Source organism: Crocuta crocuta, unplaced genomic scaffold (genome assembly GCF_008692635.1).
Source record: "Crocuta crocuta isolate KB4526 unplaced genomic scaffold, BGI_CrCroc_1.0 scaffold29, whole genome shotgun sequence".
Classification (NCBI taxonomy): Eukaryota; Metazoa; Chordata; class Mammalia; order Carnivora; family Hyaenidae; genus Crocuta; species Crocuta crocuta.
In genome coordinates, this window is record NW_027533280.1 from 1,468,256 (window position 1) to 1,495,787 (window position 27,532).

Consider the following 27,532-nt stretch of genomic DNA (forward strand, 5'->3'; position numbering starts at 1 on the left):
TCTGCACTGACAGCGTGGAGCCTGCTTAGGATTTTCTCTCTCTCCCTCTCTCTCTGCCCCTCTCTTGTTCGAGCACACACTCTGTCTCAAATAAACATTAAACACAATTCTAAAATAAGTCCTAATGCCTTCACCTGTTTTTCGTAATGTTATTTAAATGTCTGTCCTTAATGCATTCATGCTTTTAACACAAAAAATGCACTGTTCTACACGCAAAATAATCACAGGATTCAGAAAATACATTATTTCCCAGTGCGCTACACACAATGATATGGTAATGAGAGTTTAAAGCCGCCTAAGAGATGTTTTCTTCTTTTAGTTCTTCTGTCCCTATAATGGAAATATTTCCTTCCTTTTTACTACATAATTTAATTATGTTTCTTACAGGAATAACAGAAACTGCAAAGAGCAAAAAAAAGAAGTAGTTTGCGATGGGGGCAGGTTATATTTGAAAAGGTGACAACACGGTCCTACTCCCAAGTAGCCAAGTTAGTATTAGCAGATAATTCAGATTTAGAGACTCAGCCTACACCTCTTGCGAACGGGCCCAAGTTTAAATTCATGCCTCCCAGGTGACCTCAGGCCTGTTCCCGCCTCTAACTTGGCCCCGCCCAGCCGTTCAGCAGCCCCGCCCCTAGCTCCGCCCCCAGGCCGCCGTGGTTTCCAGCTCTCGCGAGAGTGCAGCCCGGAAGTCTCGCGACCTGAAGCTGGGGCCCGGGAACACACGTGGGCTGGGCTTTGGGGTGCGCCGCTCCCGCGGCCGCCAGGTGTAACCCTTGCAGGACCCCGCGCCATGGGGAAACTGCGCCGGCGCTACAACGTCAAGGGGCGCCAGCAGGCGACCCCCGGCCCCTCGAAGGGCCCCCCGGAGCCGCCCCCCGTCGTGCTGGAACTAGAGGGTAAGGCGGGGGGCTGGGTTTCGGGGAGGGGCCGAAGGGCTCCGCGACTCTGGGGCGGTGGGAACCGGGAGGAACCTCCTCTCAGATGATCCAGAGAAGGCGAGACAGTGACAGTTTGGGTTTAACGGAGAATTTGGGACCGTCCCGGGGCTTTCTCCCCGACGGAGCCCGGCCCTAGTTTGTTACTTTTTAAAGTTTTCTTTACGTAAGTAACCCCTGCACCCAACGGTGGACTCGAACTCAGGACCCTAAGATCAGGAGTCAGGTGCTCTTCCCACTGAGCCGACCAGGCGTCCCCAGCCCTATTTTAGAGACGTGGGGAACGTGGGCCAGAAAATAAGGTAATTCCGTCCATTCCTACGGTTTTATAATCTTGCTAGCGACCCCCGAATGTGTATGTTTAGCCAAGACCTGTCTGCCCAGCTGGGCTGCTTGACGTTTCTGCTTAGATTCGTTGTTAGTAGGAACTGCCAGGACTTTAGGAGACATAACGGGAAGAGATTTAAAAAAAAAAAAAAGAGTCTGCCCTGCTGAGCTTAGATACTTGTGGGAGTTGACAGCCCAAGGCAGACAGGTAACTATGCAGGATGTTGTGTGGGTATAAATACTAAGGAGATAAAGCAGAGTAGGTGTTTGGGTGGGTTGCGGTGTTCTGGGGGAGGGGGGGCAGGGAAGCCCTCATGGAGAAAGCGTGGAGCCAAGGCCTGAAGGCAGCTAGAATGGCTGGGTGGGGGTGAAAGGAGAAAGAAGAAGAAAGAAATCCTAAGATCATGTAGGATCCCGCGGGGGGCTGTGTTGAGGACTGGCCAGGGCAGGGTTTAGGGCACCAGGGGACGTTGGCTTATGCTGGAACAGCATCACTGTGGGTGCGGCATAGAGAAGCACCATGGTTACGTGGAACCAGGGTGATTGGTTAGGAGCCTGTTAGTTCGATGATCTGGTGGTGTTCAGGCTACAGTTTGAAGGTGGAGCTCGCAGGAGTTGCTGGCCCAGTGTGCACAAGAACAGTGACGTTGAATGACTCTCAGGCGCCGGGCCCAGCGGGTGGAGAAGGCAGGGGTGGGCAGCTTGGGAGACCAAGAGCCAGCCTCGGGATATGAGTGGTCTGGGGTCCTGTTCGGTACCCGGGCGGCCAGCCGCTTGAGAGAGGCCAGTCCCGGTGGAGGCGGCAATCCGGAGTCATCTATGGGTAGATGGTATTTGTTCACTTAAAGGCCAGACTGGATTAGCTCGCTGAGGGAGTGGGTCCTGCCCGGGAGGAGAAGGCGATGGGGAGGAGGGCTCTGGAGAGCTTGGTTGTGGGTGCCCAGCAGGAGGACTGCCATCCGCGTCAGATGTTGCCGTGGGGTCAGCGAGGGAGAGAGGGACCGCTGGATGTCACCAGAGGGGCTGTCCTTGACCTGGCTGGGGCCAGCTGTGCGGGAGGGGTGAGATGGAGGGACTGCTTCCTTTCAGAGGTGTCTTGCCGGCTCCTAAAAGGGGTGGGACTCACCCAGCTGCATGCACGTGCTCCCTGAGATCCATGCCAAGTTAAACATCGGGAAACAGTGGGCCTTGACTCTGGAGATGGATGGAGGGACAAGGGCTTCTGGAAAAGCCTGCGTCCCTCGACCCGCTGGCTGGCCTTCTGTTCTACGCTCTCGCTGGGCCAGAAAGGCAGCGGCGAGGGGACCAGAGAGAACGTTGGAGTGGCAATCTGGAGCCTGAATTCCCTCCTCAGAAGGTGCACGGATAGGCTGGGGACTGACCAAACCGCCTAACATCTCCGTGCCTCAGTTTTCTCTTCTGTAAAACGGATCTGAGAGGAACAGCCATCCTACTCCCCACCAGAGTTTTGGAGGAGATGATTGGAGCGGGGATGGGGGGCCTGAGTCTCTTGGATCCAAAAATTGGGGAAGGTTCTTTCTCCTCTCAGGACTCCTCCAATCATCCCCACCTTCCTGAGGGGCCGAGGAGACTTATAAAAACATACATCACATCGCCTTCTTCAAAGAGCCTTCCCCGATCAGTGACCCAACATCACCACTCCCGGATTTTTGTTTTTATCATATTCCCTATTTTTTTTCCCTGTAGCACCGTGGTTCTCAAAGTTTTGGACCGAGGACCCTTTTACATTCTGAAAAATTGAGGGTCCCAAAGTACTTTTGTTGGTGTGGCTTGTATCTGTCAAAACCAAGACATTTTGAAAGCAGGATGCACGAACTCACACTTCCAGCTGTCAGAGCAAGTACACGTCCCGTGATTTGGAGCCTCTGGAAAATGCTGGCTGTACACTCTTTTCTTCTTTTTTTCTTGCTTTTAATTCTGTGTCATGTGAGAATTGCAGAATGGATCGCTTGCATTGCTTAAAATTGTCTCATTCTCTTCTGTGTTTTGTGACACAAAGAAAGACGGACAGAGCCAGAGGAAGGCCCCCCATAGAACGCTGGAGAGGGGGCCACAGCAGGTTGAGTGGAAAGAGTAATGCGGCAGCCGAATTTGGGTCTAGATTGTATACTTTCAGACCGTGACATTGAAGAATAGGTGTGGTACATGGGGCGCCTGGGTGGCTCAGTCGGTTAAGCATCCGACTTTGGTTCACGTCATGATCTCATGGCTCATGGGTTCGAGCCCCACGTCGGGCTCTGTGCTGACAGCTCAGAGCCTGGAGCTGCTTCAGATTCTGTCTCTCTCTCTCTCTCTGCCCTCCCCCACTCGTGTTCTGCCTCTCTCTCAAAAATAAATAAGCATTAAAAAAAACTCATAAAAATAGATAGGGTACAAACTCAGTACTTAGTTGCCTGCACGTCTGAGAAGGACGCTGTACCAACGCTGTGAAAGTAGTTTTGTCCTCACAGGCCCGCGGAAAGCAGGCCACATCCTGAGGGGGTACCCGCCCTCCTAGCACCCCTTTCCCTCCCCTCCCACGAGGCTGGAGGTGCGCTGGCCCACACAGCGGGTGCTGGGTAGACCGGCTGAGTGAACGGTGATGGGCCCGCACCCCCATTCCTGTGGAGTTGCTCAGGGGGTCACACGGGGTACGGGGCGCCCATGAGAGGCGGCACGGACCCCCCGCCCCAGAGCCAGTGGCACTGAGGTTGAATGCTGAGCACCGCAGGTCCCTGGGCCGGGGCTCAGATATGTGTGTCTCTTCAGATCAGGGCACGCTGAAAGGAGTTGATGCAAGCAACGCGCTCGTTTTGCCGGGAAAGAAGAAAAAGAAGCCCAAAGCCCCTCCCCTGGCGAAGAAGGAGAAGAAGCCCCTGACCAAGAAAGAGCGGAAAATGCTGCAGAAAATCTTAGATCAGAAGGAGAAGAAGAGCCAGGTACGCCCATTGTGTCAGGGTCTGTGCCCGGCTCCCCCTGCTGTGGATGGGTGGGGTCTGTGTCCCCCAACTGGATCTCTCCAGCAGGACTGTCAGGTAGAACTTTCTGGAATGAGGGGCATGATGTGTGTGCACACAGTCCCACACGGTAGTCACTGGGCCTGTGTGGCTACTGAGGTTGAGGAACTGAATTTTTTATGTGAGGTAATATTAATTAATTTAAATTCAGTGGCCTCCCATGGCTGGCAGCTGCCTTGACTGACACCCTCCAGACCCTCCAGGAGCCGCCCTGGGATAGACTGACGGGCCCGGGTTGCTCGAGGTCACGAGCTTGTTAACGGGGGAACCAGTCGGTCAGCGCACTCATCTTTTCTTATTTGTCCTACTCAATCATTTTATGTTATTTGTTTTTTAACTTTATTCTGGAGAATGTCAACTTTCTTTTTTATGTTTATTTTTGAGAGATACAGACAAGCGCAAGCAGAGGAGGGGCAGAGAGAGAGGGAGACACAGAATCCGAAGCAGGTTCCAGGCTCTGAGCTGTCAGCAAAGGGCCCGACATGGGGCTCGAACTCGCGAACCGTGAGATCATTACCTGAGCTGAAGTCAGACGCTCAACTGACTGAGCCACCCAGGCACCCCATACATATTTTTAATTTATGTACTTATTTTGAGAGAGAGAGAGACAGAGCATGAGTTGGGGAGGGGCAGAGAGAGGGGGGAGAGAGAATTCCAAGTAGGCTCCATGCTGCCAGCACAGAGCTGGATGTGGGAGTCGAACCGACAGACCTGAGATCATGACCTGAGTCGAAATTAAGAGTCAAGGGGCACCTGGGTGGCTCAGTCGGTTAAGCGTCCGACTTTCGCTTAGGTCATGATCTTGCGGTTCGTGGGTTCGGGCCCCACGTCGGGCTCTGTGCTGACTGCCGGCTCAGAGCCTGGAGCCTGTTTCAGTCTGTGACTCCCTCTCTCTCTGACCCTCCCCTACTCACGCTGTCTCTCTCTCTCTCTCTCTCCTAGAAATAAATAAAACATTTAAAAAATATATTAAAAAAAAAAGAAATCAAGAGTCAGACCCTAACCAAGTGAGCCACCCAGGCGCCCCTCCCTTCGTACTTTTTTATGGAGCAAATTGCCTCACGGGAAATTCAAACACCTGCAGAAGCGGAGAACCTAGTGTGATGGACTCGTGTGTCCTTGTCACCAGTGCCGCCTGGCGGCCACTCTCCCCGCTCCCGGCTCAAAGCCTGGGAAGCGTACGTCTGCATTAGCACCCGGGGCTGCTGGAACACAGGGCCGCAGACTGGACGGCTTACAGCCACGGGGATGTATTCCGTTGCGGCTCTGGAAGCCTGGAGTCTGAGATCGCGGTGTCGGCAGGGCTGTGCTCCCTGCGGAGGCTCCAGGGGAGGACCCCCAGTTTCGGGTGGTCCCCGGCGTTCCTGGCCCCTGTCTTCGCACGGCCGTCCTCTGTGTGTGTCTTGTAATGACACTTGTCCTGGGATTTGGGACCCGACTGGATCATCCAGTGTCTCATCCCGAGATCTTTAACTTAATTACATCTGTAGAGACCCTGTTTCCAAATGAGAGCGCATGCGGGGATGTGGGTGTATCCTTTGGGGGGGTCCGCCGTTCAAGCCCCTACGTATAACGTTTTATCCATAAACGGTTCAACGGTATCTAAAATAATGGCTGTTTAAAATAACCACAAGACCCTTAGTTATAGCACAGCTAAAGTTTTTAAAAATATCAAATACCCAGCAAATGGTCAAATTCCAGTTGCTTTATAAATGCTCCCCTCCCCCACCTCTTCCCCCCTCCCCTTGTCATTGATTTGTGGAAGGAAATCAGGTAGCTTCCCACAGTGTGTTTTACAAACCATCTCTGCGGTAAAGTTAAGTGCACCCCTCTGCCCTCCGAATGTCCTGGAAATGGTGTTTGGATCTGAGGCAGGGATTCTCAGCGGGGACGGTTTGGCCCCCAGGGGACATCTGGCCACATGTGGAAGCACAGCGGGGGGCGGGGGGGGGGTCTGAGGTACCCCTACGTGGCCCACGGCTCACACAGCAACCAGACGCTCTCGGGCTCAGCGATGCCCGTAGTGCAGAACCTGAGAAACCCTAATCTGAAGATTTCCTGGGATTCACATTTGACTTTGCATCAGGGTCACTGCACAGGGGCCCCAGCTCACAGCCCTGACACTCAGCCCCAGAGCCCTCGCTGCGGGATGACTCTGTCCCCTGAGTGGGTCCTTTTAAAATCCTGGGCACTGTTTGTTTCTCACTGTTCTGTACGTGGTTTTTCCCTTTGTTGATTGCAAAATGCATAGAGGGAAGCACATGTAAGACACATATACAAAATTTCAGGAATTAAAAACTCAACGGAAAGAGGCCAACCGTCCCTGCCCCCATACGCTGCTTCCTTGAAGGCGGCTCGGGGACCGCTTGCCCTGGTCACACAAGAGCCTCCCGCCCCTGTGACACAGCTGGGGAGCCCTGCCTGTACACGTGGACCTTCCTTTATTTAGTCGGTCTCCCGCGGACGGGCATCTGGAAGGTGGAGAATTGCTTGTGACACACAGCAATGCGGAGGGAGCCTTGTTCCTCTAGCGCCAGACTGTCTGGGGGTAGAGAGCCGCCCGGCTCACGTTAGTGCACGACCGCCATCTGTGATGTGGGTCTAATTGGACCTTTGGTTTAACAAGCTTTGGTGTTAGCGAGGCCAAAACCTGATGGCAGGGTCTCCCTTCCTTTTTTATAAGTTTATTTTTGAGAGAGCGAGGAAGCAGGGGAGGGGCAGAGAAAGAAGGGGAGAGAGAATGCCAAGCAGGCTTCATGCCGTCAGCAGAGCCCGATGTGGGGCTCAAACTCACGAACTGCAAGATCATGACCTGAGCCAAAATCAAAGGTTGGACGCTTCACCGACTGAGGCCCCCCCAGACGTCTGACCCTCTCCTCTCCTTCCCCAGCGAGCGGAGATGCTGCAGAAACTGAGCGAAGTCCAGGTTTCAGAAGCCGAGCTGAGACTCCTGTACACCACGTCCAAGCTGGGCACCGGGGACCGCATGTACCGCGCCAGAGAGTGAGCCGCGTGCCCCTCCTGCCAGGTCCTGGGGGCGGGCCCCCGGGTGACTGAGCCTTCCGGGTTGAGCGTCAGGGAGAGGACATTTGCTGTGGCCGTCATGCCTGCACGCCTCCGCCACCATGGGGCCCTGCCTGCCCGCCTCTCCGGCGGTGGCGCGGACGGTTAGGCCAGACGTTGCCTTCAGCTGGTGGGGGTTCTGTTCGGCTTATTAGCAAGTTTGGTCTGGTTTGTATGGCGTGGAGAAGGCACTCGGGGTTATTGCCGCTGTGTCCTGTGTCCCAGCGGCCGGTGTGCCCCGTGTCCCCGTGGCCGCATGAAATCCCACAAGCCAGGAGCCCCGAAACAAGGGAGGTGCATCCTTTCGTGGTTCTGAGCGCAGGAGCGTGGCCTGCAGGGTGTCTGTAGGCTTGGTCCCTCCTGGAAGCTGGAGAGGCTGCCCTTGTCTTTCCCCCAGCTTTCGGGTGGTCGCCAGCTGTCCTGGGGGTTCCTTCCTTGTAGATGTGATGCCGCGGTCCCTGCGTCCGCCGTCCTGTCTCCCCGCATGTCTGTGTCTCCGTGTCTTCTGTGGCCTCCCTCTGCATCTGTGTCTTTTCTTACGAGGACACCAGGCATTGGATTTGGGACCCACCCTGATCCACGATGCTCTCATTTGACCTGAATTACATTTGCAAAGACCCTGTTTCCAAAAAGGCCACACTCTGAGCCTCTGAGGTGGATCCTAGGGAGACACCGTTCCACCCAGTGCCACCAACGTCCACGAATCAGACCGTGGGGGGCGGGGGGCACCTGGGTGGGCGGCTCAGTGGGTTGAGTGTCTGACTCATGATTCTGGCTCAGGTTGTGAGTCGAGGGCTTTGGGATCGAGCCCCGCATCTGGCTCGCCCTGAGCAGGGAGCCTGCTGAAGCTTCTCCCTCTCTCTCGGCCCCTCCTCCTCCCTCTTTCTCTCTCTCAAAACTAAACACTAAAAAAGAAAGGAAAGAGAAAGAATTCGATTTCACATTAAAATCTGGGTTCCCACCTGGCCTTGAGCCACACGGAGGGCATGCTCACAGGACAGCCCACCCTTAGCGGGAGCCCATGCACCCCTCTCACCGCGCGCAGCCGTCTCTCTGTCGGCCTGCTCCCTGTAGGCACTGAGCGTTTGTGGCTGCTCTGAGTGCAGGCCGTGTCCCAGGCTCTCCCCTAGGCCTTGGGGGTAGAGGGGGCACAGAAGTAAAATAATAGGTAAGCTCCCTGAAGAAGCCTGCATCCTAATCCTGAGGAGAGGGGCAGTAATCACATGAGTATGTATCCTGCACTAAGCAGAACATGATGCAGGGAAGGAGGGTAGAGGGAGATGGGAGAGTCTCCCTGACGGGTGACATTTGAGTGAAGTGAGGGAGAGCTTCTGCACAGGGAGCCGGGACAGCAAGTGCAAGGGCCCTGAGGTGGGAAAGGGGGGTGTCCTTTGAATCCTGGCTTCTGAGGGGTATACGGCAACATGGAGCTGCCCCAGGTTGACTGGCCCCTCCTCGGGCCTTCCTGCCTGACTTCTGGTCGTCCCCGCAGGAGGCCTGACAAGATCGAAGCCCAGGGGCAGAGGATCAGCAGCCTCAGCGGGGCCGGCCAGAAGCGCTCCCACGAGGAGACAGAAGACGAGTCGTCCGCGTCCTCCGTGGAGTCTGAGCCTGCCAAGGCCCCTGCCGTGGAGCCGCTGGAGGAGGCTGGTGCCGGGAGGCCACCAGCTCCGCCGGGACAGGGGGCCGGCAGCCAGCCGTCTCCGGCCACAACTGCTTCGGTCCCTCCGGCAGCAGCCTCTGCCGTGGCCAGGCCCCCAGCAAAGCCGGCCGTCTTCATCCCTGTGAACCGCTCCCCCGAAGTGCAGGTTTGCTGCTCTGTGTCTGCGACGAGCTCTCAGGCCAGCTCGGTGGGAGGGCTGAGGACGTGGGGGGGGTGCTGAGGGCAGGGAGGGGGGACTGAGGACACAGTGGGCNACTGCACCTGCCTGTAGGGTCGTCGTGGAGACGTGGGCAGGTGCGCGTGCAGACGTGCTGACTGAGGCCCGGCACACGGGGCGAGGGCAGCTGGCGGCACCCCCACTGTTATGAATGGTGATAAGAGCCACGGAGGAGACTGGGTGCCGGGAGGCGGGAGAACAGGAGGGCCGGGAAGGCAGGGAGGGCAGGAGGGGAGGNTGAGGCAGGAGGCCTCCTGGGTCCTAGAGGAGCTGTTGCAGGCCACGGACTGTATTGTGGAAACAGGTGGGATGCCACCAGCTCCTCTCTTTTAATGGGGGAAAATAGACTAGAAAACAGCAGTGCAGATTCTAAGTAAGAATAAGAACCATTTATTGAAGCTGTGATTTCAGCTACGGGCACGTTTATGTGCTCCTGTATAACTAGGTCAAGCTGGCGGTGTGCCCTGGGTTCGTGCTACAGAGGTTTACTTCCATTTGCCGTCAGATGGCTGCTGGTGGTGCAGGAATCTGCTTCCCACGGTCCCCGAGGGGCCCGGGCTCCCCCCTCGCATGTCCCGGCTGCTCCCGCCCCAGCTTCATCCCTTCTTTCTCTGGCTTTTCCGCATACGTGTCCCTAAGCCATCATTACTTAGGTCTGCCTGTTGTTATAAGTGACATCACGTCATTTGTCTCCCTGCAGTTTGATTTTTTGGTTAAGTCAGTTTTACGTTTCGGAGATTTATTTGTGTCGCTGCATGTAATTGAAGTCCCATTTACTTTGGATTCTTTTCCCCACTGCTCTACGCTATTCCGTTCTGTGACTGAGCACGGTGCAAGTATCCTTCAAGTAGGGAATTCCCTACACGTGCAAAACTTTCTCTTGGGCAGTGTTTGCAAACTGAAGGTCACAGTCAATTGGGTGATGAGGTGACCAGCACTTTCTGTTTTTGAAACAAATGGAGGAGAACAGAAATAGAACAAAATGTTTTAAATTTGCGTGTTAGCGTGCTTCACACAGTGAAGGTGTAAGCCGTGGTTCGTAAAACTCCTTCAGTGTATAAAACATCTGACCCTTGAACAACGCGGGGTGGGGGCTCCGACGCCCCCCTCGCAGTCACAAGTCCACATGCGACTTTTGCCTCCCCCAGAAACGTAACTACTTTTGCCTCCCCCAGAAACGTAACTACTGGTAGCCCACTGTTGACCAGAAGCCTCGTAACACGAAACAGTTGATTCACGCGTGTATTATATGTTACATGTATCATGCATCATATTCTTTTTTTTTCTTTATATTTTTATTTATTTCTAGGAGAGAGAGAGAGAGACAGCGTGAGCAGGGGAAGGTCAGAGAGAGAGGGAGACACAGACTCTGAAATAGGCTCCAGGCTCCGAGCTGGCAGTCAGCACAGAGCCTGACGTGGGGCTCGAACCCACAAACCGCGAGATCATGACCTAAGCGAAAGTTGGACGCTTAACTGACTGAGCCACCCAGGCGCCCTAGAAGAGGAAACATTTGTAGTCCTGTACTTTTAAAAATCTTTTTGAAGTAATCTCTACACCCTATGTGTGTCTTGAACTCAGGACCCTGAGATCACGCTCTACAGACCGAGCTGGCCAGGCACCCCTAGTCCTGTAGTTTATGGAGAAAAATCCGTGCAGGAGGAAGCAGCCCCACACAGTTGTTCAAGGACAGCTGTCCCTGAGGACATCCACTGTGGCACGAGAGGTCCCCGCCTCCGTCTCTGTCCCCTGTGGCGGGCCCTCGCTGACTTTGCTGGGAGGGCTCATGACATCCACACGCCCACGGCCAGCTTTATAGAGACCACGTCACCCTTCATAGTCTTGACGATCCCCTCTGCCGTTCTGCTGGGGGGTCCCCTCCCCCTCAGTTTCCTGAGCACTGGCTTCCTCTCTCTGCCAGGAAGAACGGCTGAAGCTCCCGATCCTTGCCGAAGAGCAAGCGATCATGGAGGCAGTGGCCGAGCACCCCATCGTCATCGTGTGCGGTGAGACCGGCAGCGGGAAGACCACGCAGGTGCCACAGTTTCTCTACGAAGCAGGCTACGCCAGGTGGGGGCTGGGGGCTGGCCGCAGGGTTCTCCGCTACCCCTCGGGTGATCCCCAGGAGTTACTATGAGGGTGAGCTCCCAGGACCCTAACTCCAGGTCCGTCATTTATATGCTGTGTGGCTTTGGGCAAGCTGCTTAACCTCTCTGGGCCTTGGTGTCCTTGTGCAGTCCTTGGACCTACTTCACACGGTTGTCGTGTGCAGGAAATGAGAGGGTTTCTCATCTAAGTAAAATGCTTAGATCCGTCCCTGGCATGTAGGATGGTGCATTTATTAATGTCATCTCCTGTTGGCACTTTTGACCTGTGTGTCACGGGTCCCCAAGACCACCCCAGGTTCATGGATTTGCTAGAAGGCTTATGGGACCCAGCATGTAGTTGTACACGTGAGTGTGATTTCTTAGAGCGGAAGGACCCAAAACACGACGGGCAGAGGGCAGAGGTGCATGGGGTGGAGTCTGGGAGGACCCGGCTTAGGCTTTCACAGCTCCCTCCTGGGAGGGTCACAGGGAAGCAGTAATTGTGACGAGCTGTCACCAGACCAGCCGAGTAGAAGCTGAGCGCCCAGGGTGTTGGTTGGGGTCAGACCCCTCTGCCTGGTACCTGCCCAAGTCCAGGCGCCCAGAAGGAAAGCAGGTGTTCAGGATAAACCACACGGTTTGTACAATCAGTCCAGGTACAGAGAGCCCCCCGTTGTCAGGGTCGGGAACCCTCTGAGATTTGGATCCCAGACACCAGCTGCCATGAACCCAGTAAGCAGACCTTTCTGAGAAGTCCGGCCTCGGGCTTCTGTGCCGCCTGTGGCCTGCGCAGCCTGGAAAGCAGGCGCCAGGCCCTTGGCAGGTCCCGTGGCTCACGGAGCACGCGCTCGCTGGCTCCGGGCCATCTCGGCCCCAGCCTCCCATCCGCGGCTGCCGGCTTTCTGTTACACGGTGACTCCCACGGCATCTGCGTGCGGATCGCCGGGCTGTCCCCTTTTGCTGTCAGGTGGTGCCATGTCACCTCTAGGGAGGGTCACTCCGTACAAGGAGTCCTGACGCAGAGCCGCGTGTGACCATGGGACGGACAAGTGGGCCTGAGCACAGCTCACGTGTCCTGTCTCTGTCTCCCAGTGACAACAGCATCATCGGCATCACGGAGCCCCGCAGAGTGGCTGCTGTGGCCATGTCCCAGCGAGTGGCCAAGGAGATGAATCTGTCACAGCGGTGAGGGCTCAGCGTCCTGGAGGAGGGGAAGGGGTGGTCCCCGGCCTGGCCCTGCCGGCTGTCTGTAGGAGCTGAGGGGTTCTGGACGCTGTCCGTCCTGAGGGTGCTGGGTGTGTTCTGGGCGCTGTCCATCTCCAGGGTGCTGAGCGGTTCTGGACACTGTCTGGACAGTGCTGGGTGTGTTCTGGGCCCTGAACGTCCTGAGGGTGCTGGGCGGGAGTGTGGCTTCTGCACCTGAGCGGAGGCCCCCTCCTGCAGGAAGCCTTTCCACACTCCAGACAGCAGGGCTTCCTGGGGAGAGGACCATAGGCCAAGGACAAGCCCACCGGGCCCTTGGGCCCACTTCTCGCACAGTGCCCTGAGGAGACTGTGGCCCTGATGGGCTCAGCACAGAGCGGAGCGGCAGCTGGCAGGAGGCAGGCGGGCGGTGGTTAATGGTCGGCATCGTCTGGGAGTTTCAGGCAGGGCTCCTGAGTGAGGGCCCCTGTGGGCGGCGAGGCTGTAGGACTTGATGTGGGAAACAGAACAAAGCAGGCAGAGCACACGCCTGAGAGTGGCCAGGGGCCGCGTTTACACTGCACAGGCCTGGGCCTCGGCCCACACCAGGCACTAGCATGTCCACTCTGGTCTAGAACCGAGAAAGTCCCCTTCACCTGCCCTGTGACTGAATATTTACCAAGCAGCACCTGCTGTGGGCCGGCCCGCCCCCTGGGCCTGGCATGCAGCTGGGGGAGGCTTGCTGCATTTGCACGTTGGGGGGCACGGTACCCCCAGCGTGTTTTCTGTGGATTGTTCTAGACAGTCATAGACACAGACAAGCGACTGTGTGCATCGGTTTGTCCGACTTGTGCGTACGTGATTCGTATTGTTTACCTCTTCTGTATCTTTCCCGTTCTGTTTAATGGTAAATGTGGAAAATAACAGGAGGTACAAAGCTGCTGGTTTTGGTTATCGTTTTTAACTTTTTAAGAGATGTTTATTTATTTTGAGAGAGACAGTGAGAGCAGGAGAGGGGCAGATAGAGGGAGAGAATCCTAGGCAGGCTCCACACTGTCTGTGCTGAGCCCAATGCGAGGCTCAGTCACACGAACCGTGAGATCATGGCCTGAGCCCAAATCAAGAGCTGGGGACTGACTGTGCCATCCAGGGCCCCCCCCACCCTTAGTTTTTTGTTGTGGAAAATTTTAAGCACATGTAAAGTAGAAAGCGTAGTGAATGAGCTCCCGTGACCCAACACCCAGTCCCGGTGACAGTCAGCTGGTGGCGGACTTTGTTCCCTGCGCCCCCGGGGTTCAGAGCTGCCGTCGGAGAGCTGCTTACTCGGGCTTTCGCCATCGGGCGGAAAGCTCCAGGCTCTGTGTCATGTCTGTGAGGGAAGGACTGTGAAACAGTTGCAGCGCCCGCACCGTAAGTGATACTCGTGACACCGGGCGTGTCCCTGCCGTCTCTCTTCTAAACGGTTCTCATAGTTGGTCGTTCAGATTGCGTTTTGGCCAAGGTCCGCGTTCGTTTGACCCCTTCTTCAGAGGCCCATGACCGCCCCTCCGCGTCACTCGGTGGCTGCTCCGCCCTCCGTGGCCGCCTCCGTGTGGCTGCAGCCAGTTGGGGCCTTGCCTGCCCCGAGCCTCAGCCGGTCCCTGTCCCTGCAGGGTCGTCTCCTATCAGATCCGATACGAAGGGAATGTGACGGAAGAGACCAGGATCAAGTTCATGACGGATGGCGTGTTGCTCAAGGAAATCCAGAAGGTCGGTTGCTCGTCTCGTCTCAGAAAGCAAGGCCGGTGACACGGGGTGGGCGGTCCCAGCAGTCATTGTGCCGGCTGCTGGCCGAGCACCGCTGGGTCACCTGGGCAGCTTCCTTCCCCTCCCTCCTTGATCCCTAAGCCGGTACCTTCCTTGGGCAGTTGTGCAGACGCAGAAATTATGACGTGTCCGTGCGCCTTAGGGTAACGCCTTGCGGGTGCTCGTCAGCGGGAGCTCCTGTTGTGAAGGTTTGCTTCACGGACCGTGTGCCGCAGCCACCCGCGTAGCGCTCCTGGCTGGCTGTGCGGCGTCCGCCAGGGCGGAGGGGACGCCCGTCTGCTCTGCCATAAGCCGGCCGGGGTTGCCAGGGAGGTGGCTGTGACTGGCTCATGTGTGGTTCGCTGCGGCTCCTCTCTGTGTGGGAGACGCTGTCCCAGTGTCCTCGGTCCCCTCCCCCAGNTCCAGCAGTTTCTCTGCCAGGCGCCAGGCTGTGTACTTTACAGATAGTATTTGTCACGGAAACTTCCCTGTGACCCCGTTAAATGGGGAAATGGACACAGGGAGGTGAAATAATGTGCCTGAGGTCACGAACCACCCCACCAGTGCTCCAGGATCGGTGCCAGCCGTGAGGGGCCCCTGGGGGAGTTCCGGGCTGCGGGGGCCCCTGGAGAGGCGCGGGCCTCACCGTGCTGCCCTCCCCAGGACTTCCTGCTGCTGAGGTACAAGGTGGTGCTCATCGACGAAGCCCACGAGAGGAGCGTGTACACGGACATCCTGATCGGCCTCCTGTCCCGCATCGTGTCTCTCCGGGCGAAGGTGGGGGGGCAGGGGGCGGGTTGGCGCACAGGGGTCGGGCGAGAGAAAGGCTCCTGAGCACCGTGTCCTCCGGGCCTGGGCGGGGGGGCCCCTGTGACTCGGGGGTGAGCAGCCCCTGTGGCTCCGCCCCCTTGGAATCCTGGGTCTGGCCGTGTCACCCTTCTGTCCGTCGCCCCGTCTGTCCTCCCGCAGAGGCACCTGCCGCTGAAGCTGGTCATCATGTCGGCCACGCTGCGGGTGGAGGACTTCACACAGAACCGGCGGCTCTTCGCCCAGCCGCCTCCGGTCGTCAAGGTAGCGCCCTGGCGGTGAGGGGGGCAGGGCCTGTGGGCTCACACGGCGCGACCCCTGGTCCCGAAGCCGCTCCCGCAAGGCCCCGCCCTGCTGGTGGAGGCTGAGACCGGGAAGCCGTGGGGAGCTGACAGCTCCGGGGTCAGAGAGGCAGGGAAGGGGGGTCACCGAGCTCAGCCCCCACCCCTCACCCCCGGTGCCTCCGTGGGCCTGTGTCCCAGGTGGAGGCCAGGCAGTTCCCAGTGACGGTGCATTTCAACAAGCGGACGCCGCTGGAAGACTACAGTGGCGAGTGCTTCCGGAAGGTCTGCAAGATCCACCGTATGCTGCCGCCAGGTGAGCCCAGGCGCGCAGACAGCGGCTCTCCGCTCCCAGGCCCAGCCTGTCGGGCTGTCGTCCCGCCCTCTCCCCGGGCCTCCCCTCCCCTGCTGGCTCTCTCCTGGGGCGGAACGTACATAAGTTGTACCGTTGTAACCATGTTTAAGCGTATAGCTCGGCGCCATTAGCGCATTCACAGCGCAGACTTACTTCTTTGCTGTCCTCTGCTCATTCATGCTTCGCAGATGCTGCATTTTTTACAAATCCGGGTTTGTCGCAATCCTGCATCAGGCCAGTCGATCGGGCCGTTTTCAACAGCGCCTGCTCACTTCTCGTGTGTGTGTCACATCCTGGTGATTCTCGCAGGATTCCAGACTTTTCCATTGTATTAGTCACCAGAGATCTGTTTGCAGTGATCACAATTCCCTGAAAGCTCAGATGATGGTTAGCATTGTTTAGTAATATTTAAATCAACACACACACGTTGTTTTTTTAGGCAGTAGCGCTATTGCGCACTTATTAGATTACAGCGTAGCGTGAGCATAACTTCTGTGTGCACCGAGCAAGCACACAACTCGTGTGACTCGCTTCATTGTGACACTGGCTTCTTGGGTGGTCTGGCACCAGACCCGCGGCATCTCTGAGGCGTGCCTGTGCCGTGCGGGCCGTCCCCGCCACCCACAGCAGCAACTCTGTCCCCGTGAAACCCTGACTCCATCCCCTGCCCTGGCCCCTCCCCCCTTCTGCCTCCTGTCCCGACGCATCTGTTTGTTCCGGACACTGTAGAGATGAACTCATTCGACAGGTGGCTTTTCGTGCCTGGCTTCGTTCCCGTAGCGTTGCTTTTTGAGGTTCATCTGTGTGTCCTCTGCTGTGTGGACGGACTGCACTCTAGTTACCCATCCCCCAGCCCATGGACGCTCGGGCGGCTGTTGTGAATGGGGCTCCCGTGAGCATCTGTGCACAGGTTTTGGGTGGCTCCCCTCTTTCCCGGCCTTCTGGGCTCCTGCCCAGGAGTCGGACAGCCAGGTCGTGCAGGAGGTCTGTCCAGATCCCTGTCACCCGTCCCCTGCGCGCGTGCGTGTCACCCAGTCCTGCCGTGACTGGCTCTTCCTGACGCCCAGCTCCTGGCAGGTGGTGGCTGCTAAGGAGATGTTTGCTCCATGGGTGACCGGCTAGCCGAGGGGTCTGGCTCTTTCCGCAGGCGGCATCCTGGTGTTCCTGACGGGGCAGGCAGAGGTGCACGCGCTGTGCCGCAGGCTGAGGAGAGCCTTCCCACACGCCAGACGCGGGCCACCAGGTACCCTGTCCACACTTGGCCCCGAGAGCCTCCCGTGGGAGAGCCGGCCTGCCCTGCCGTCCCCAGTAAGTGGCCGGCCGTGCGGTGGCTTACTCGGGACAGTGAAGAGCAGAGTCCTGGTCACCTGGGTGTGGCCTCAGGGCATTTCCCTGCTCAACCTGCTCTTCTTGCAGAAAAGGAAGATGAAGAAGATTCAGTAGAGGCAACGCGGAAATTTAAGAAGTCAAGGACGAGGGCAAAGAAGGCCCAGGCAGCGGTATGTAGAGGCGCGTGGGGGGCTTGGGGCTCCGAAGCTGCCTCCTCTGGCGGCCGGTGGCCCCGTGTGGCTCTGCAGATGCCAATTTAATTAAGATGAAGTAAAAGTAAGGTTCAATTTTAATTGAACGAGTCCCATCAGACGCATTTCAGGTGCTCAGTACCCACCTGGGTCTGCTGCTGGCCGTGCTGGGCCTCCGGGGTCCAGAACATTCCTACCATGGAAGAGAGTTCTGTTGGGTGGTGCTGCCCCAGAGGCGGCAGGGTGGACTGTGATTTGAAGGTCCCTGTGCTGTGGGCCAGGAAGAAGCTTCTGGAAGGCCGGCCCTGAGGTCCGGAGCAGGGCCTGCGAGGATGCCTGGGAGCAGACAGAACAAGGGCACGGGTCCCACGCGATGTCGTCACGGTTCTGGGGGCGGCAGCGTCCTTACCGCCACACAAGTGTCGACTGGCCTGCGCAGCGGCCCGCTGACCAGCCCAGGGGTCATCCCGGCGTTGAGGCGAGGAGGCAGGCAGGACGGTTGTGAGGGCCTGAGGGCGGTGAGGCAGGGCCTCGCTCTCGCACGACAGTCTCCCCTGCCCGGGACCGTGCCTCCTGCAGCCGTGGTTCCGATGCCTTGTTTGCCGTAGACGTTGCCCCAGATCAGCCTGGACAGCTACTCGGTGTTGCCGGCAGGCGAAGGCGATGAGGACCGGGAGGCAGAAATGGACGAGGAGGAGGAGGCGGCGGCCCTGGGCTCCGACCTTGACCTGGACCCGGGGGACGACGGGGCAGACGGAGGTGTGCCCCGGGCAGGGCGCCTGCTCGCACTCCCTCTGTCATTCGCTTGGCGGGTGTGTGTGGGTTAACCCCGTGGTTAGGCCCCGCCTGCTGATCTCGAGCCTCAAGGGGGCCGGGCTCTGGGGCCGCCCTGCGCCTGCTGTTTGCTGAGCTCCTGCAGCTGCCTGCGGATAGAGCCGGATAGAGGCTCTGACGCCGCCGGCTCCACGTGGTGGGCGTGCCACCCCCAGGCTCCGCCTTGCTGGGTGAAGCCAGGCCTCAGGGCTGCCTGGGAGGCCCCCAGTGCGGAGACGACCCAGGGCCTGGTGGGGAGCCCGGGGCACGCAGCAGGCAGCGGGGCTCGTGGCCAGACTCCCCGCAAACCTGTCCAGCAGGGCGGGAGTTCCGCACCTGGGGGTGGGGGGCGGGGTGGGGGCTCCTGAAGAGCCTCCAGGAGCCTCTCAGAGTCTGCTCGCCGCTGTGCCGGGCCCCTGGCAGCGGGTGGGGCAGGTCAGGGGACACCCGGCAGCCTGAGGTGGGCTCTGCCCGCAGGTGCGCAACCGGACGCGTCGCTGCCCCTGCACGTGCTCCCGCTCTACTCCCTGCTGGCCCCGGAGAAGCAGGCGCAGGTAACTGTGTGTGCCCCCCTCCCCCCGCCCCAAACACCGCGATGGGGCAGGTCGGGCCTGGGCTGTGCTCCTCAGCCATTTGGTCCGCACTCCAGTCAGGGAGGGTGTGGGGTCTCCTTGGAGAATAGGAACGCGTCCTTGCGTCTGCGCTGAGGAACGTGGTGGCCAGCGGGGGCGGGGAGGGCTTGTCCACCTTGCCCCCCCGAGCCCCTAGCCTGGCCAATTTCTCAGGGGTCAGGAGCCTCCCGTGTCTGCCGCCAGCTCTTCCCTGATTCCAGTGTTTTCTTGCTGCTTCCGCTCCCCAACAACCCCAGGTCTTCCAGCCTCCCCCGGAGGGGACACGGCTGTGCGTTGTGGCCACCAACGTGGCCGAGACGTCCCTCACCATCCCGGGCATCAAGTACGTGGTGGACTGTGGGAAGGTGAAGAGGAGGCACTACGACCGTGTCACCGGCGTGTCCTCCTTCCGAGTCACCTGGGTGTCCCAGGCCTCAGCCGACCAGCGGGCGGGCCGGGCGGGCCGGACGGAGCCAGGCCACTGCTACAGGTGGGCCTCCCCGGGCCTCCGGTGACGTTGCAGTCCCTCTGTGGCAGCCACCGGGGGGGGGGGGGGAGAGGAAGGGGCTGTCCCTAGTCTGTAGTGGTGGCGAGTCCTCCTGGGAACAGTCCTTGGGGTGCTGTGCTGGCTCTCGAGCACCCGCGTTATTTCTTTACTCTGACTTTTAAGCGATACTTATATTTAGCTATTTTGTCTGGTTTTATGTTGTCGCGGCTCCACGGGAATACCAGTAATGTGCCAGAACTTCGGCCATTTTCAAGTGTGCACTTGCTGCATTTGGTGTTCTCAGAATTGTTCAGGTGTCCCCACAGCCGGTCCCAAACGTCGTCACCGCAGAGGCAGCCCCCATCAGTTAGGCATTTCCTCGCAGCAGCCCCCTCCCGTCCCCTAGCTTGGTCGTGTGTTTCTGCTTCCCCTGGGCCTCCCCCTGGGTAGGGGTGGGGGGGGCTGCGGGGTCACGTGGTCACTCCTGCAGCTTCCACGGCGGCCGCCCGCTCTGTTCCCAGCAGCCGTGCACACAGGTTCCGGTTTCCCCACCTTCCTGTGAACGCCTGCTACTTCCCGTTTTCAGAGAAACGCACGTGCGCGTGGTGGCTCACTGTGCACGTTGCGTGGCCCCGACGGCTGATGGCATCTTCTCACGTGCTGTTGGCTTTTTGGGTTCTTGGGAGACATGTTTTTCATTTCTTTTGCTCATTTTTTAAAGGTGTTTAAAAAAAAACACCTTTATTGTTGAGTTGAAAGAGGTCCTTACCTAATCTGGGTCTTAGCTCCTTGTCAGAGGCGTCGTTGGCAAATATCTTCTTGTCTGTTTGTTAGTGTTAATTGATTCTCTTATAGGAGGGTTTTTTGGGGTTTTTTGATAAACCATGAAAAGAAGCTAAACAACCGTATGGAGAAAACTAGTGAGGAGACGGTAGTTTTGGTTCCCAGGGACTGTGCGTCAGGCACTGTTGTCCTGGGTGTGTGGCGTGTGACGTCTGTGCCCCAGCCCTGGCGAGTCACCTCGGCCGGTCCCGCAGGAGACAGAAAGAGGCTTGAGGAGGGCGGATGGCAGCCCTTGTGCGCGTCTGGGTCGAGACCCAGTGCCACGAAGCCTGGCACTCTTTGTTTATAAAGTGATGGTGTTCGTTCTGATGCTTCTTCCCACCCAGGCTCTATTCGTCTGCGGTTTTCAGTGACTTTGAGCAGTTTCCTCCTCCTGAAATCACCCGGAGGCCAGTTGAAGACTTGATTCTGCAGATGAAAGCACTCAACATCGAAAAGGCAAGTGGCAGCCCCAGCCCCGCCAGCAGCNAGAAAAGGCAAGAGGCAGCCCCAGCCCCGCCAGCAGCCCCCAACCCCCCGCGGGGAGCGGAGCCCCTGGCGCCGGCCCGGCCGCCCGCCCGCTCTCATGGGGCACTGCGTCCACGTGTGCCCGGGGCTCCCCAGACACCGCTTCCCCAGGGCTGCACCCCTGGGACACCCAGGGGACGGCTGCCTGCGACGGAAGCCACACAGGGAGGCACAGATGCCTGGCGCTGTCCTTGGGGCTCACAGAATGTTCTGCTGACATGGTCCTCACGTTGCACCTGTCCGGGGGCTCCCTGCCTTTCTGCTGCCCTGTGAGGGGTTGTGGAGGCAGACAGACAGACAGACCCTGGACCCATTAGTCCTTTCCCGTTCCGTCCACCCTGACCCCCAGGCAAACCGCGCGTCGGCTTTCTGTCCCTGTGGCTTTGTCCGTTTTGGACGTTACGTACAAAAGGAGTCGCTCACAGAAATGTCTTCGGGGTCCCCCGCGCTGTGGCACCGTGCCACATCCTCCCTGCGGCCCAGGGTCGCTGCCGTACGGCCACTCCGCTCAGTTGTCGGCGCCTGGGGTGTGTCTGCCTGCGGCTGCAGCAGAGCCGCCGGGAACACGGCGTGTACGGGTCTGTTAGAACGCTGGTTTTGAGTTGGTCCCACGTGGAGCCCGGTCCCTCTGTCCCCTCTATTACGTGCGGGGACATTTGCTCCTGTTCACTTACCTGATTGCTCTCTGGTCGTCAGGGGCCCCTTCTGGTTGAATGAAATCTTGGTGGGAGGCAGAGCCCTGGCCTTGTGCTTTCTTGGTCTCTGTTCCAAGAACAGCCCCTGGCACACGTGGGGTGCCCAGTGATCTACATATGAGGTGCTCAGTAAGTGCATACACGAGGTGCTCAGTGGATGTGCATACGATGCCTAGTGGATGCACACAGGAGGCGCTTAGTGACCGCACACGAGGTGCCCAGTGATGTACATACGAGGCACTCAGTGAATGCGCACACGAGGTGCCCAGTGGATGCACTCCTTGGGCGCTCATCTGTCCGGAGCGCGTGCGTCGTGTGAAGGAAGGGGTCCCCCGGCACAGCGCGCTGGAGCGTGCCCGGGCTGCTGCCTGGGCGCCCTGCGGTGTGAGCTGCCTCAGGACAGGTGTGGGAGCGGCGCCCCCTGCAGGCGGCCCCGCTGCCCCTCGCGGTCACCGCACGTGCTTCTCTGCACTCACTGCCGCCCCTCCCGCGTCTCCCCTGCCCAGGTCATCAACTTCCCCTTTCCGACCCCTCCCTCCGTGGAGGCCCTCGTTGCCGCCGAGGAGCTGTTGGTGGCGCTGGGTGCCCTGCAGGCGCCCCAGAAGACAGACAGGTAGGTGGGGCTGGGGGTGGGGGTGGGGGGCAGAGAGCCCCAGGGCTGCTCAGCCATGACCCCCTACTGCGCGCCTGCGTCCCCCAGGGTGAAGGAGCTGCAGAGGTCGCGGCTGAGCTGCCCCATCACCGCGCTGGGCAGGACCATGGCTGCGTTCCCCGTGGCGCCCCGCTACGCCAAGATGCTGGCGCTGAGCAGACAACACGGCTGCCTGCCCTACGCCATCACCGTCGTGGCCGCCATGACGGTCCGGGAGCTGTTCGAGGAGCTGGACAGGTGGGCGTGCGAGGGGCTGCCCTGCGTGGCGCGGAGGCCCAGGGCCTGGCCCTCCGGAGAGTAGCTGGTGCAGGGGGTGGCCCGTGCCCACTGTGGTCCTCCGTGAGCTGGGTGGCGTCCGATCCTGGAGAGCTCTGCCCGCACAGAACACCTGGGGCACAGACGTCCGGGGTCGGTGGTAAAGCGCCCAGGAGTCCAGGCTGTGGGCCAGGCCGCCAGGGTTCATGTCTCCTCTGCCACTTCCAGGCTGTGTGGCCGTGGGGAGGCAACGTCACCTCTCTGTGCCGCCTCTTTCCCATTTGGAAGACGGGGATGAGGCGTTAATAACGATTGAGTTGTTGTCAGGGTTAAAGTAGTGGACGTGAGCGAAGGACTCCAAACCGTGCCTGGCAGGTCCCTTAACCCATGTGTCCGCTCTCTCTGGGCAGGGGGCCAGGAGACTAATCTATGCAGGCCCCGCTCGGTGGCTGTAACAGCAGCGTTCGGGGCTTTTGCGTTGCTCTGAGCAGTGCAGCAACGTGTGATGTTACTTGTTTGTCTGATCCTTCCTCTGTGTCGGCTCTAGACATGGAATGGCCGGGTCTGGATGCCGGCGTGTTTACTCTTGAGAGCTGCTGGTGGGGACTTGATTCTGAGAACTCAGTTGTGTTCACTGGTGGCCCCACAGGGCATTTCCTGTGGCTCTGAGGGCGGCCAGGCGGGTAGCCCGGGTGCTATGTGTGTTTTCAGACCGGCCGCCAGTGACGAGGAGCTCACCAGGCTGAAGGCCAAGCGGGCCCGGGTGGCCCAGATGAAGAGGCTCTGGGCTGGGCAAGGCGCCTCTCTCCAGCTTGGGGACGTCATGGTGCTGCTGGGTGTGTGCCCGGTGCGGCCTGTGGGGGGCAGGGGGGCGGGTGGGCCTGGGCCTGGCAGGGAGTGAGGAGGGGTGGGGTGGGCCTGGAGGGGCAGCGGGCGNCCGCCATGCCAGCCGCTGGGGGACTCCCACATCCTGCCGTTTTGGGGCAGCCCTCGGCAGACAACTTGACCGCTTTGATGTTTAAAGTGGTTTGGAGCAACGCCAGCCACCTACGGCCACTCCCCGTTACCCCGGGTTCCACGTGTGCAAATCTGTCTCCCTTCCAGGACTCGTTTGTGACCCAAACCAGTACTTACTGGGCGCTTCCCCGGCGTGCACGGGAGCGGAGGGATTCCCATCGGGCCCTTCCTCGGTCTCCTCTTCTCCTTAGTGACGTTCCTCTTGTCACCCTCTGCCCCCCGCTCTGGCCTGGGCCCCCGCACTCCCCATAGCCTCACCCTGGGGCTCCCCACTCCTTGTACCATGGCCAAGTGGAGGGCCCCTTTTTAGGGGTCGGGGAGCAGCCCCCCGCTCTCTGCCCCTGGGCCGAGCCGGCAGAGAGCAGGCCTGCGTGAGGCCGCGTCGGGCCTGGAGCGGGGGACAGACGCCCCACGCACGGAGGCTGCCGGGCTTCCGCATTCCTTCCCTGGGACCCGGTTTTCCCTGTTTCCTTCCTTTTTTCCCTTCCTTTGTCTTAAACAACATCCGTTTTGCTGAAGGTTTTGGGAGAAACAGGAGGCTTACGTAGCAGGTTTCAGAGCAGAAACCGTGCGGCCTGTGCCCACCCTCCCTTCTGGCCCTGGTCCCCTGGTCCTCCACCCTGCGTGTCCCCCTCCGAGGCGCAGGGCCCAGAGCCCCCATCCCCTCTCTCCCCCTGCAAGGCACCCCACAGCTNNCCCTGCCCCCGCCTCGTGCAGAAGGCCGAGGCCTTGCCTGCTGTCATGCCTGCCTCGGTGGCCTCCCCGCAGCTGCTCAAGCGCAGACGGTCTCACCCCAGTGTGCACGCCGGGGGGGCCCCTCCAGGCACATGTAGGCCGAGCACGGTCTCCCTCGGCAGCTCACTCTGCTGCCCGCTGAGGACTTGGGGTCTTGTCCTAAGGGACAGGGGACGCAGTTTGGGGCAAGTGGCTGGGGGCACGCCAGCAGCCTCGGTGGAGAAGAGCCAAAGCGAGCGGGTGGCTGTGTCTGGACTTCACGCTGAGTGCTGGGGTGCCTTCCAGAAGTTCAGGGCAGAGGCGGCCCCGGCATCACCGCCCGCACCACTGCCATCCTCACAGCCAGCTCTCCACACAGTCAATACCGTGTGCCCTGAGGCCGGGCTCTTCGTGGACCCCAAGATGCAGCCGCCTTCTGAGAGCCAGGTGACCTGCCTGCGGCAGATCGTGGTGGCCGGCCTGGGCGACCACCTGGCCCGCAGGGTCCAGAGCGAGGACCTGCCTGATGACAAGTGGAAGAACGCCTACAAGGTCAGCCTCGGGGGCGGGCGGCGGGTCGCTGCACCAGGCCCTCCCCACCCCGTCCCCCTCTAGGCAGCCCCCCCACCAAGGATCGGGGTGGGGTTACCGTGGGCTCCCGTCTTCCTTTGGGCCCCAGCTTAGCCCCAACAGCTGAGTTCAGAGAGAAATCACATACCGTACAAGTCACCATTTCGAGGTATGTGTGGTCTGGGGGGATTGAGTCTGTTCACCCAGAGATGCAGCCGTCACCACAGCCGGTTCCAGACGCGTTCAGCACCGCAAAAATCCTCCCGTCTGCTAGCATGGCCCCTCGCTCACCCCCTGGATCTGCTCTGTGTCTGTGCCGGATGCTTGGCATTGGCGGAGCCGGACAGCATGGGTCGGTGCCACACGTGTGTCTCCGTGGACGGACACACGGAGAACCACGCAGGCGGCTGGCGGAATGCCCTCCTGTGCTCCGGACTGAGCATGTGATCCCGTCCACGCGGGCTAATCTCAGCTGTGTGCGCGCGGCTCCTGGGCTCACGCCCACTCGCCCTGTCTCCGCAGACCCCTCTCCTCGATGAGCCCGTCTTCATCCACCCCAGCTCTGTCCTCTTCAGAGAGCTCCCGGAATTTGTGATCTACCAGGAGATCGTGGAGACCACCAAGATGTACATGAAAGGTAACCAGGCTGGTGGCCAGCCCCTCGCCCCGCCCACCGCAGCTCCGCTCAGCTGTCACCGGGACCCTGTGCGCGGAGAGCCCGGGAGGCCCTGCGGGCCCGCTGTGACCCCCGGCCCCCTCCTCCTGGCCCCCAGGCGTGTCGGCCGTGGAGGTCCAGTGGATCCCAGCCCTGCTGCCTTCCTACTGCCAGTTCGACAAGCCCCTCGAGGAGCCGCCCCCCACCTACTGCCCGGAGAAGGGGCGGGTGCTGTGTCACCGGGCCAGCGTGTTCTGTGAGTCGGGGTGCCGGCGGGCGTGTGGTCACGCGGCACGTGCCCTGGGAGCGTGTGGCGTGGGTGGCGTCACCCAGGCCTTCCTCCTCTTTGGTGGGTGGGCCCCGGGGCGCAGGGACGGGGGACCCGTGGGGACCCACCCGCTCCTGCCCTCCAGATCGCGTTGGCTGGCCACTCCCCGCGGTGCAGGTGGATTTTCCGGAGGGCCTTGACTGCTACAAACACTTCGCCCGGTTTCTGCTGGAAGGGCAGGTAGGCGGCCTGGCGGCTCCCTCGGCCCCTGGCGTCGCGGGCAGAAGGGGAGCCGGGGCCCCTCACCCTGTCGTGTGTTCTCTCCTCAGGTCTTCCCCAGGCTGGCCTCACACCGGGGCTGTTTGCTGTCCAGCCCTGGCACAATGCTGAAGACGTGGGCCAGGTTTGGGCTCGCCCGGAGCGACAGGTGGCGGGCGGTGGTGAGGGGAGTGGGGTTAGCGCCCTAGGGCGGCTGTGACAGATCCCTGCCAACCAACCGAGACGCTTAAGTCAACGGAGATGCATCTCTTGTGGTCTTGGAGGCCAGAGGTTGAAAGTCAATGTATCCGCCGGGCTGTGCTCCCTTTGAAGGCTCGGGGCGGGGGAGGAGGGTCCTTCCTGTCTTTTCCAGTCCGTGTGGGCCCAGGCGTTCCTCTCCCTGTGACCACATCGCCCCCACGTCTGCCTCAGTCTTCATGTGGCTGTCCCTCTCAGTCTCCACGCCTTTTCTTCTTGTACGGACACGTCGTGGGATCTAGGGCCCGCCCCCATCCAGTACAAGCCCCTTTCAGTAATCGTGTCCGCAGAAACCGTCTTCAGATGAGGCCACGCTCTGCGGTTTGGGGCAGGCCCGGGTCAGCCCACCGTAAGGCCCCAGGAATCAGCAGGAAGCACGCTGGGGGCCGCCCTCTAGCTGGGCGCAGACGCACCGCCGTCCCGACAGCCTGCTCCTCCCCTCTGCTCTCTTCCTGCCCGGCGCCTCCGCCTTCCTGGGCCTGGGGTCCTGGCGGGGCAGGGGGCTTGACGTAGGAGGCAGGCTGCACACGCCCCCACATTCCCAGGGACCCTGGGTGGGGGCAGGGGGCCAGGTGCCCCCCCGGCAGCCAAGTCATTCACCCGGCAGAGCATGGCGAGCACCAGCCGTGTGCCCGGAACATTCTCGGGCTGGGGTGCCGGGATGCCCCAGGGCAGGGGAGCGAACACCGAGGTAGAATGTAACTAGCGCAGGTGCCATGTGGGGACCGGGCCGCAGAGGGACCGAGCGGGACGTTGCGCCTGGGGGCGTAGGGTTGGTCCGGGGAGCCTGGCTGAGCAGATGGGGAGGAGGCAAGGCTGTGAACAGAGATGCGGGGGAAGGTTCTAGATGGGACGAGCAGCCCGCGTGGGGGCGGACAGGGACAGTGGAAAGCCAGGGTGGGGGTCGAGGTGGGTGGGAGGAAGGAGGTCGGGGGGGGGGTCAGGGTCTGGGGGCTCCTCTCTGGCCAGCACCCCCAGCGCAGCAGGGAGCCGGCCTGGGTGAGGCTGGCCTGGCGGTGGGGCCGGCCCCTTCCCGCAGCTGGNACAGAGAGCCTCCTGAGAGCCCTGGCTGCGGAGCAGGCCAGCTGCCGAGACGCCGTGCTGGCGGCCTGGAAGAGAAACCCCAGATGTGAGTTCACCCGGGGCGCGTGCCATGTGGCCAGGGGGTCAGGCGGACTGGAGGGAGGCACCCGGGCACCCGGGCACGCCACGGTCAGTGGGAGGATCTGCCCGGCAGGCAGCCAGGTTCAGAGCCACCCTGACACTGGCCTNGCCATGCACGCCGACGTCGAGAAGGCCTGGCCCCCCACCTCCGACCCCTGACCTGAGGCCGGACTGCGAGGCCAAGGACTTGTCTGGAGACCGAGGAGGCCGGCAGGGGTCACCCTGGAGGCGGGCCAAGCCCCCAGAGACGTCCGCTCATCCTGGACGCGGAGTGTCTGCACACGGCTTGCCGCTGCCCTGGGCAGTCTGGGCCGGGGGGCTTCTCAGGACTATTTATTGTGTGGGGCGCAATGGTGTCCTCTCGCTCGCTGCGCTGTGGACTGCATTGGTCCCCTGGAGGGCGGCGGCGGCGGTGGGGTGCGGGAGGGTGCGCGTGGCCCTCCCTCCGCCACCCCTGCCCTGCGGGCCGGGTGCCCCCTGGCCGAGCGTGCCGCCGTAATAAACCTTCACCGGCAGAACCACC

General features: G+C 60.2%; 1 protein-coding gene across 1 annotated transcript; it reads left to right on the forward strand.

The window, feature by feature from the left end:
* Nucleotides 1-721: 721 nt before the first annotated feature.
* On the forward strand, nt 722-27,168 carry DHX37 (DEAH-box helicase 37). The gene is made up of 25 exons (XM_077747944.1): nt 722-899; nt 4,035-4,204; nt 7,173-7,285; nt 8,838-9,153; nt 11,147-11,295; nt 12,405-12,497; nt 14,147-14,243; nt 14,943-15,056; nt 15,249-15,350; nt 15,569-15,683; nt 16,870-16,965; nt 17,139-17,221; nt 17,851-18,001; nt 18,533-18,609; nt 18,924-19,156; nt 20,323-20,434; nt 21,705-21,811; nt 21,899-22,087; nt 22,817-22,952; nt 23,804-24,388; nt 24,929-25,043; nt 25,180-25,317; nt 25,475-25,569; nt 25,659-25,732; nt 26,850-27,168. The coding sequence occupies exons 1-25, from the start codon at nt 794-796 to the stop codon at nt 27,166-27,168; spliced, it is 3,885 nt and encodes a 1,294-aa protein (XP_077604070.1). The 5' UTR covers nt 722-793.
* Nucleotides 27,169-27,532: the final 364 nt, after the last annotated feature.